The sequence below is a fragment of the Citrus sinensis genome, chromosome 1 (assembly GCF_022201045.2).
Source record: "Citrus sinensis cultivar Valencia sweet orange chromosome 1, DVS_A1.0, whole genome shotgun sequence".
Lineage (NCBI taxonomy): Eukaryota > Viridiplantae > Streptophyta > Magnoliopsida > Sapindales > Rutaceae > Citrus > Citrus sinensis.
The window spans coordinates 13,553,081-13,564,658 of NC_068556.1; the positions used below are offsets into that span (position 1 = coordinate 13,553,081).

General features: G+C 35.6%; 1 protein-coding gene across 12 annotated transcripts in view; it reads left to right on the forward strand.

Moving 5' to 3' along the window:
• The window catches only part of LOC102621925 (uncharacterized), a 57,930-nt gene extending 47,446 nt beyond the window's left edge, over nucleotides 1–10,484 (forward strand). For 9 of the 12 annotated variants that reach the window (XM_052437566.1, XM_052437567.1, XM_052437577.1 and 6 more), the window contains 6 exons: nucleotides 7,785–7,859; nucleotides 8,447–8,512; nucleotides 8,657–8,845; nucleotides 8,932–9,042; nucleotides 9,774–9,854; nucleotides 10,042–10,484. In XM_052437566.1, coding sequence (XP_052293526.1) covers nucleotides 7,785–7,859; nucleotides 8,447–8,512; nucleotides 8,657–8,845; nucleotides 8,932–9,042; nucleotides 9,774–9,854; nucleotides 10,042–10,221 — 702 coding nt within the window. In that variant the 3' untranslated portion in view covers nucleotides 10,222–10,484. Of the gene's footprint in view, nucleotides 1–4,548; nucleotides 7,738–7,784; nucleotides 7,860–8,446; nucleotides 8,513–8,656; nucleotides 8,846–8,931; nucleotides 9,043–9,773; nucleotides 9,855–10,041 lie in introns of those variants that run through there. The other 3 variants (XR_008053251.1, XR_008053252.1, XM_052437604.1) reach the window with 3 other exon arrangements.
• The last annotated feature ends 1,094 nt before the right edge of the window (nucleotides 10,485–11,578 follow it).

Consider the following 11,578-nt stretch of genomic DNA (forward strand, 5'->3'; position numbering starts at 1 on the left):
AGAGCTGTGAATTGGACAGTTTCACCCTAAATGTTTAAAATGTTAAATGTTTAGATTACCCTTGTAACATCATCAATTATGAACGACAGTTAACGGTTTGGCAGAGGTTTATACAAATTACAAACTTAGGCTGGAAAATTAAATAAATTAAAATTTTTGTTGTATTTTTTATAACAGGGTAAACTTAAGGTAGATAACTGAGAATTTTCCAAAAGCTTTCCAAATTCGTACTTCATGCCATGCTCTATTTTTATTCAGTCACCTCAACATTACCCATTATTGAGTTACAATTCATAATGTGGGATGCCGAACTTTGAGCCCTCTTTTTTCTTTTAATTTATCAATTAAAATTTGATCTGCAGATGGGACAAGTCTCCCAAAAAAACTTTCCCCATTCTTTCTTTGAGATATGCTTGATTTTTGTTAAGTCAGTTCATCACTGCCCATTGCAAAACAATCCTTCAAAGTGGTTGTTATATATACATTTATATATACATGTATAGACACACACACACATATATTATTAAGGTTAACTTTATTTTTTGATATTTTTTAACTGTTATTTAATTGCTTGTGCTTTCAGGCTAGTTTGCGTGCCAACTATTGGCTATCATGCCTAGAATGTGTGTCCAACATAAATTATTTGAATTTCAGCCCTTGTCTGTCTGACCTTTTTTTATTACCTATAATTTGTGGTAAACTACTGATAGCCATTTCCAGCACACCTGTGGTTTGTGAAATAAGCAACTTATATAGTCTTGCACTACGCAAATGGAATGCAAATCGTAAACAATCCCAAAAGATAAATCTACCTACAATGAGGCTTCAAGGAGATGCTTTGTGACCCTTCATCTAAACTTTAGATACTTCTAATGGATCCGCTGACCAAAATTATGTCTAATTTCTGAAGGGTGGTCACCAAAGTAAAATGAATAATGGTAATTGAAAAATTATCTTTATGGAATATGAATACTGCCTATAGCATTCATATAGAATACGTCAGGTTTCAATCACAAATATTTGTTTTTCAAAAGACTGTTTTTTGGAATATGGAGGTGAAGAAGAATCTCCTGTGAGTAAACTTGTTATCTAAATAATGGTGGGTGACATATAGATTTTTATTGTTAATATGTGTAAACAGAGGAGAAGAATAAAATCTTTTCTTATTTTTTAAGTACCTATAACAGCAAGTACAATAGGTTTAATTTATAGAACTACACATTCCTGATTTAACTTCCTAAGTTTTGGAAATATACAAATTAGTAATAGGTGTACAAATCAGACAAATTAGACAACTAGTCCTAGAAATCAGGAAGGTCAACTAATCTAATCTTTCCATATTTTCTGCACCCTCCCCTCAAGTTGGTGCATAGATATTAATCATGCCCAACTTTTCAATGAAAGATTCAAACTTTGGTCTGAAGTGTCCCTTGGTAAGAACATCTGCTGTTTGTTGCTCTGAAGGGATGAACGGCAACAAATAACTCCATTCTCCAGCTTTTCTTTCATAAAATGCCTATCAATCTCAATGTGCTTCGTACGATCATGCTGAACTGGATTATTTGCAATGCTTATTGCTGATTTATTATCACAGAACAATCTCATAGGTGCTTCAATATCTAATTTCAGTTCTCCAAGGACTCTTTTAATCCATAACACCTCGCAAACCCCATTTGCCATGGCCCTAAACCCAGCTTCAATACTACTCTTGGCAACCACGTTTTGTTTTTTGCTTCGCCAAGTAATTAAATTTCCCCATAAAAATGTACAGTAACCAGATGTTGATCACTCTTCTTAAATACTACTCCTGCCCAGTCTGCATCTGTGAAGACTTCTACACTCCTTTGATCACTCTTCTTAAATAACAACCCTCTTGTAGGTGTGCTCTTTAAATACCTGAGAATCTTCTCTTTAAATACCTAAGAATCTTGTGAACTGCCTCCAAATATTCCACATAAGGTGAGTGCATATATTGGCTTATAGCACTAACGGCAAAGGCAATATCATGTCTTGTGTGAGATAAATAAATGAGTTTCCCTACAAGACATTGATATCTACCTTTATCAACTGGAACTCCATCGGAAACCTCTCCTAACTTCTTATTAGAATCCATCGGAAACCTCTCCTAACTTCTTATTAGAATCCACGGGCGTATCACTTGGTTTGCAACCACTCATTCTTGCCTCCTCTAGCAAGTCCAGAACATACTTTCTTTGTGTCACAAAAATTCCCATTCTAGATCTTGCAACTTCCATACCCAGGAAATAGCGTAAGGGACCCAAATCCTTAATTTCAAATTCCAATGCCAGGTGCTTCTTAAGCCTACTCATCTCATCACCATCGCTCCCAATAAGTATGATGTCGTCTACCTATACAATCAGGACAGCCATCTTTCCACCATGTGTGTGTTTCACGAACATTGCATGATCAGATTGTCCTTGACTATATCCTTCTTTTCTAACAAAGCTAGTAAATCTCTCGAACCAAGCACGAGGAGACTGCTTCAGTCCATAAAGGGATTTCTTCAATGTACACACCTTTCCTCCAAACTTGTCTTCAAAGCCGGGGGCTCACCCATATATACTTCCTCTTCCAATTCTCCATTGAGAAATGCATTTTTAACATCTAGTTGAAACAACGGCCACTTCAAATTAACAGCTACAGAGAGTAGTATTCGAATGGTATTTGGTTTGGCTACGTGAGCAAATGTCTCTTGATAATCAACTCCATAGGTTTGTGTGAATCCTTTTGCTACTAACCTTTCTTTATAGTGTTCCAAGGATCCATCTGAGTTGTATTTCACAGTGAAAATCCACTTGCAACCAACAATCAATTTTCCTTTAGGCAAATAAACCATCTCCCACGTTCCATTTTTTTTCTAGAGCCTCCATTTCTTCAAGAACAGCCTTCTTCCATTTAGGAACCTTTAGCGCTTCCTGTATAAACTTAGGTATATCCACACTTGACAATTGTGAGACAAAAGTATGATAAGATGATAACAGGTTCTTATAAGACACAAAATTGGAAAGGGGGTGTTGAGTACATGATCTAATTCCTTTCCTAAGAGCAATGGGAAGATCTAAAGGGTCAGAATGTACTTGTGGGATAGATAAAGACTCAAGACTTTATAAATTTAGAGATTGTACCTAGATTTTTAGAATCAATGTTTTTTGGATCTGGAATTAGATTAGATTCATGGCGTTGAGGAAGTATAGTTGCATCTTTCTTACTTTGAATCCGTTTCTCCCTAACGTAAGTTTTCCCGAATAATCTCTCATCATTGAAGCGTGTCTTGTCTATTATCCTAGTGTCAGTTTTATGTTCAGGCACTAAGGTAGTCCTCCTATCCTCCTTATTCAAGGTATTAGGATTTAAAATTGCAGTTTCAATATTTGCCTTACCATTAGTACTCATGTCAAGCTCAAACACCGAGTCTTGATTTCCTTCCCCCCCCCCCCCCCCTGAAGAGGAGGATTAAAAAAACTTTGAGACAAAAAAAATGTAACATCCATCGTGACAAAATATTTTTGTTTGTTAGGATCAAAACATTTATACCCTTTTTTAGTAGGAGAATAGCCCATAAAAACACATTTTACAACCCGTAGATCTAGCTTATCCCTATTATGATTGTGTATACAAAGGCAACACATCCAAAGACCTTTCAAGGTAAATCTGAAGTCAAATGTGTCATTGGAAAGAATTTTTTTAAAACTGTCAATGGTGTCTGAAAGTTCAAAACTCTTGATGGCATCCTATTAATAAGATATGTAGCAGTAAGAATTGCTTCCCGTATTTAGGAACTTTAAAGGTGAACATTAAAGACCTAGCTACTTCTAGGAGGTGCTTATTTTTTCGCTTTGCTATCCCGTTTTGTTGAGGAGTGTTAATGCAAGAGCTGTGATGAACAATTCCTTTTTCTAAGAAAAATGACCCCAATATTTGATTAAAGTATTCCTTCCCATTGTCACTTCAAAACACTTGAATTTTTGTTTGAAATTGTGTTTCAACCTTACTATAAAAGTTTTTAAAAACATGTTCTGCTTCAGATTTTTTGTTTGAGTAGATAGACCCAACTTAGGTGTGTATGATCATCAATAAATGTTATAAACCATCTTTTTCCAAAATTGGTTAATGTCCTAGATGGACCCCACACATCATTATGAATAAGGATAAAAGGCTTGGATGCTTTATATGGTTGAATAGGAAAAGATGCACGATGGTGTTTAGCTAATTGACAAATATCGCATTGAAAAGACAATAGAAGTTTATTACAAAACAAGTTTGGAAACAAATACTTTAAATATAAAAAGCTAGGATGGCCTAACCTATGGTGCTATAACATTATTTTATCATCAGTAGAACTAAAGCATACTCCGAGATTTGAAATTTTCTGTTGTTGACACATAGAGTACCCATCATCAAAGTAATTGAGACTGCCATACTCTCTAGCATTGCCAATCATCCTCCCCGTATCCAGTTCCTGAAATTCACAACAATTTGGAAGAAATTTAGCACAACACTTTAAATCACAAGTTATTTTACTTACAGATAAAGATTACAAGAGAGATTTGGAACATGAAGGACATCGTGAAGAACGAGAGTATGAGAGATAACAATTGACCCTTTCCCAGAAATTACCGAGAGGGAGCCATCAGCAATCTTCATTTTTTTATTGCCTGCACAAGGACTATAGAAAGAAAACAATTTAGAGCATCCAGTCATATGATCGGTGGCACCTGAATCTATTATCCATGGACAAAGAGGAATAGTGGAGACATTAAAGACAGCAGATTGAAGATAATTACCTTTCTGGGCTAAGGAACAAGAAGAAGATACTGGATTAGTCACTTGTGCGGACTGAAAAAGTTTATACAGTTGTTCTAACTGTTCCTTACTGAATGAAGGTGTCGTAGCTGTAGTTGTAGTGTTTCCATTCTCCTCAGTGGCTGAGTGGAAGGCCTTTGAGTCACGGTTTGATTGACTAAAATTGCGTGGCTTCCAATCTATCGTGCCTGGGATAAGGAATTATTGTGATTAGTCCCTGTCATTAAGGCTGAAACTTCTGGAGCAGATACGGTTTTTTCTCCTAACATCACTTTGCATCGACCTTCCTCTCGTTGTACTTCTGAAAATACTTCCCAGATTGACGGCAAAGGAATTCTGCGAAGAATCCGCCCTCACACTTCATCAAGGCTCTTATTCAAACCTGCCAAAAATTCATAAACAGGATCATCTTCAATTCATTTTAAATAACGAACACTATCTGTCATACAGGCCTAATCATCTTCATAGCAGAGATCAAGCTCCTGCCATAAGGCCTTCATCTCGTTGTAATACTCAAAAACAGCACGATCACCTTGCCTAGTCTGCCATAGTCTTCTTTTCAATTCGAAAATCTGTGATGAATTTTTTGGATCAGAATACGTTTCTCGGACCGCATCCCATACATCCTTTGCGGTGGGAAGAAACAAATACGTCTTCCCAATTGAAACCTCCATGGAATTGATCAACCAAGACATAACTAGGGAATTTTCCGACTCCCAAGTCTTCCATGTTGGATAAGTTTTTTCCGGCTCCTTCGTCTCACCGGTGATGTAGCCAAGTCTAATAGTTTTTTTCAGCTCCTTCGTCTCACCGGTGATGTAGCCAAGTCTAACCTTGCCATCGACCACCAACTTAATGGATTGCGCCCATTCTAGATAGTTCTTACTGTTCAATTTGTGACCGGTTAATTGCATGGGAAAACTCTCACTTCTGTTCAAGTTTCAAGATCCCAATGGTAGAAACTCCCTTGTGCCAATTCCAATAGATATAGCAGTGGAATTGGTATCACCAATTATTGTAACCCCAGGCATGGTGTTTTGCACCATTACAACAAGACAATGAACATATCTGCATGGACTCAAGTCAGGCTTAATTCTGCCGTAGCTCTGATACCGTCTAAACAGAGGAGAATAATAAAATCTTTTCTTATTTTTTAAGTACCTATAACAGCCAGTACAATAGGGTTAATTTATAGGACTACACATTCCTAATTTAACTTCCTAATTTTTGGAAATATACAAATTAGTAATAGCTGTCTATACAAAGGTCAACAAATGAGACAACTAATCCTAGAAATCAAGAAGGTCAAATAATATAATCTTTCCATATTTTCTGCAATATGCATAACCAAATCTCTACTATAAATGAACGGAATGCTCAAGTTTCAACCCCCAATATTTTCCTTTTCCGGCCAACTTTTAAAATCACATGAATCATATGGATAATATAGTGAACTTAAAATATGGGAGTTCGGGTACTATGTAACACCCTAGGCAAATCCCACATTGACAAAGCACGAAAGAGATGCTTGGTTTATAAGAGGTGACTCACACCTTAATTGGTAAGATGTATTTTGGGATGTATGGGTTGCAAAGCCCAATAAAAAAACAGTGACGGGCTTTCAGCTGTTTTCTTTCGTAACCTTGGTAGTACTTTGCTAATCCTTTAATTAAGATCATCTTGTTTCTCCCTCTTATAATCCACATTCATCTAAATCTGAAAAGTCTCTCTTTTTCCACCCTTTGGTCTCGGTTAGCAGTTTATTCACATCAACAGAAAATGATTGGATGCAATAAGCACTATAATATTTGCAAAATGATTTCTACAGTAATTGCTCCTGCTTCCCCTGGTTGGAAGATATGTTTGAAGTTTTCTTTCAATTTATGTAGCATTTCCTTCCTCATTCTCTTGTCCAAAATGAATAAAAAGATGTATTAGCATCAACGTACCTGTAATGGATCCTTCATTACAAAATGAATATGAATATAGGTAGAACTTGATTACATATTAAAAGTTATTAAAGGATTGATCAAACTTCTGTTTTGTTTAACATGTAAAAGACAAATTCTATGCTTTCAAAATAAAGAAAAGGAGACAAATTCTATGTCTACAAAATGTTATATTAAAGTTCCATAATGTAGATTGACGACTTCATTACAGTTTCAGATGTTTATTAAGTACTCTGGACATTTCTAATCAAGGGGCATGGTTGACTACCCATGTATAAACTGAGGGCATAGCTAAAATAATCAGCAAACATCTGTTCTTTACCAGCATGATTACTACCCAATATAAAACTTATCTCAACCTTATAGATTTTGGTGTTTGGATTCGAAAACCATGCAACTCTATCCACAGTTATCTCTTAAGCTGTTCTAGTGCATTCAAATGTATGCGAAAGTATCTCTATACATGTTCTTAGTTGTTCCGTTAAAAGATTAGGAGTCATTATAGCATTTTGATTTATTTATTAATTTATGTCAATGAGGATCTTTTGATTCCACAGTTATCTCTTAAGCTGTTCTAGTGCATTCAAATGTATGCGAAAGTATCTCTATACATGTTCTTAGTTGTTCCGTTAAAAGATTAGGAGTCATTATAGCATTTTGATTTATTTATTAATTTATGTCAATGAGGATCTTTTGATTCTACCATAATCTTTCTGTCTTTGGATGCAAGACCCAATCTGGAAGTGCTTTATGATTTTCTGAAAAGTAGAGTGATGCAATTCTGTGATAAAATGGTTCTTCTCAGGAGAATTACTTCCACTTGTTCCCAAAAACAAAGGGATAATTGATTTTCAAACTTATATATTACTCTGTAGGTGAATCGATATTTCTTTTGTTTCTATCCTACATTTTGCCGTGTGCATTTCAGTTCAGAAAATTGATTAATCACATTCAGTTTTATTGGAATCTTAATTTCAGAAAAGTTGCAAATTATGTATTGTCTTCTTCCAGATTCATCCTAGTGCCTTAAAGGAAGGAGGACTCCCATTGGTTGCATGCTGTGTCTCAGCTGCTGAACATTCCAGTGTAAGTGGCATTTCATATGTTATCAGAAATTAGGATTTAGAACAATATTTAAATGAGCATAAGCATAGACTATGAATTTGGTAGTAATGTGAGTTATGTTATGCCAATTTGGCAATAATTGCAATTAGACTGATCTGAATATATCAAGCCAACACAGTTATCAGCTAATATTCAAGGCATTAGATTCTGATCTTCAATTGTATTAAATTATTTTGCAGCTAGCCACCTTTTTTTTGGTTTTGGGTTGGGGGGGGGGGGGGGGGGGGTTGAATAAAAAACTTGATGCATGGAAGCTTCATTAAGTTTTTGGTAGGATGGATCTTTTTGAACTTACAATAATCGTGATTGGGAGCTTACTATGTTTTGAACCATGTGGAAAATTTTACATGGGCATTTGTCTTTCTCACTTTGCTGTCTCATTAATTGTAGGTGACATTGCCCACCCAGGGAAAAATGACTTAATTTTAAATCTGATATATTGTTGTATAGATTTTCTTAAACCTTTTGTAAGATAAATGTTAATATGAACGAACTTGTTTTCTTACTGCTTTTACATATTTGGTAAAGGAGTTAATATAACTGCACAGGTTCCCATCACTGTTCACTTTGACCATGGAACTTCAAAGCTAGAACTTATGGAAGCCATTGTTTTGGTGAGTTAGAGTTAGCTTCTTTTTTTTTTTTTTTTTTTTTTAATCGTGTCATCTTGTGAGATCCATTTTCAGCTACAAAATGGTTAGCAGCATACTAGTTCTTATATAATGGAATGGTACTCATTTATGATAGTCAAATCCCAGGGATTTGATTCACTCATGGTAGATGGTTCACATCTTCCCTTCAAGGATAATATCTCACACACAAAGTACATATCTTTCTTGGCCCACTCAAAAGGTATGCTTGTGGAAGCTGAACTAGGAAGATTGTCTGGAACAGAGGATGGTTTGACTGTTGAAGATTATGAAGCAAAGCTGACTGATGTTAATCAGGTTATGTTGCACTCTAATTTGTCAAGAAATATTTTCCCAATACTTTTCATTGCCAGTATCATCACAATGAATATCACTATTTTCAGGCTGAAGAGTTCATTGATGAGACTGACATAGATGCTTTGGCTGTGTGCATCGGAAACGTACATGGAAAATACCCTTCAAGTGGCCCCAATCTTAAACTTGATTTGCTGAAGGTAAGTACACACGGGTCGTACATTTTCTGCTTCAACATAAGGCACTAAGATTGAGATCTCGCCAATAATGTTTATCCTTTAAAGGCAGACACTGTTTCATCTCGAACATTAAGGCACAATTCATTCTGTGTTGGTTTTATTGCATGTTTCACTGTTCAAAACTCTAAATACATTCAATGTGGGTGATAAATTATTAACTTACAACTAAATCATTGCACTGGTTCCATGCCAAACTGACTTCCCACATAAATGTTTTTGGAAATTTATTTTATTGAATGAGAAGTCCTGCACTGCAGCATGTAAACCTCTACAAAATTCATAGCTTCTCTCATAGTTTACATTCCTTACCTTCTTCAACAATCTAGTTGATGGATAAAGGCACTTGGAAAAGCAGAAATCACTTGGAAAAGCAGAAATTCTTATTCTTCCAATTTCAATAGCATGCAAGAATATTATGTGCATTCATTTCTTTGGAAACTAGATGTAGATGGATATCATCATTCAGTCAACCCTAGCTTTATCCTAATCATCTTGGTTTCTTCAACAATCTAGTTGATGGATAAAGGCACTTGGAAAAGCAGAAATCACTTGGAAAAGCAGAAATTCTTATTCTTCCAATTTCAATAGCATGCAAGAATATTATGTGCATTCATTTCTTTGGAAACTAGATGTAGATGGATATCATCATTCAGTCAACCCTAGCTTTATCCTAATCATCTTGGTTTATTTAGGACCTGCATGCCTTGAGCTCAAAGAAAGGTGTTTTACTGGTGCTTCATGGAGCTTCTGGGTTGTCTGCGGAACTAATAAAGGTAAATCTATTCATCTTGAGATTATTGTTGTTGGTTTTTAAAGAAAATGAATGCCTGCGTGTATTGTATGCATTTTTCTTTTCTTTTTATTTTCTGGGGCACTCAATTAAAAACATAAATTATAAATTGGCATTGTTATATTTATTCAAGGATTACATGATCAATCTTATTGAATTGACATGAATAGGGATGTATTGAGAGAGGAGTGAGAAAATTCAATGTAAATACAGAGGTGCGGAAGGCTTACATGGACTCACTCAGCAGGCCCAAGAGTGATCTGATCCATCTTATGGCATCTGCAAAAGAAGCCATGAAAGCTGTTGTTGCTGAAAAGATGCGTCTGTTTGGTTCTTCTGGGAAAGCATGAAGATTCGTGCATATGATGAGAAATAAGGATACAAAAACAAACCCAAGTATGTAATGCTTCTTGTTTCCGAGAATAATGTAAAATGAACTTTTCCGTTTCATTCTCTTGCGCTTACCTCAAAAAAAAAAAAAAAAAGGAAAAAAAATTTAAAAAAAAGGAGGCAATTTCATTGTTGAATAATGCACATTCAATATGTTGGGATTTCATTGTTTCTTTCATTACGCTGGAATTGCAATTTTATAACCAGATTTGCATATTGGAGATGATGCATGTTCATTTGTTGGGAATTCATTTCTTTTGCTCGCTTGATCTTATTGATAATGTATAACCAACCTCACCTTAATACCTCATACATATCAAACAAAACTAAAGTAAGCATGTAAATTAAGTGGGAAGAGCAGGATAGAATTATTGTTCGAAGTGGAGTACAAGTTACAAGTTAGAAGCTACATGCATGCAATTAATTCTAACGAAGCAACTTGTTATAGTTTTCAGCATTGACTCGAGTCCAATTCTTGTTACATTCAGAATTTTTTCCTGCAGCGTCCTGCAGTTTTTCCTTGAGACGAATGAATATGAAAGGCAATACAAGCAATGGGTTCGTCATTGTGCAATTTGTCCATTACCACTAGGCCTTCCTTACCATAAATTCGTTCGATATACCTTAAATTCGACGCACTTAAATGTGATTCAACTTTGAAAGAATTTTTCTACAAACTGATTCCCTTGTCATTGATTCCTTTCAACCTCTCAACGTTCTCAAAAGCTGAACTGAAAGAGTTGTCAAACTGGGAAGTGTTCATCTCCGCATTCATTTTTTCAGGCTTCTTGGTACGGATTAATTTGAAGACGCTGCTGTTTGAATGGAGCTGGATGCACACAAACCCATTGATTATTCAAAATTTGGTCTCAAAAGCTGAACTGAAAGAGTTGTCAAACTGGAAGTGTTCATCTCCGCATTCATTTTTTGGGCTTCTTGGTACGGATTAATTTGAAGACGCTGCCGTTTGAATGGAGCTGGAGGCACACAAACTCATTCATTACTCAAAACTCGGGGAGCAAGTTTTGAGTTATGGCCATGGCTGACCATGACGATCGGATTTTCTTTACTCTTGTGATGCGAATCCCACAATAAAACTTTGAAACCCACACTTAATTTGAAGTTTTAATTTCCCAAGAAAGTTCTAAATTGATTTAAGATAAACAAAATCTTGACCCAATGCTTAAGAAAACATAAACCAAAGGTATAGAGCATGATATTGACGCCACACTCAAAATATAGACGAGAATGTGAACCATAAGTCTAGATTTGGAACGCCACAAGAGTGCAAATTCTTAATAAGTTCACTAGTTCTCA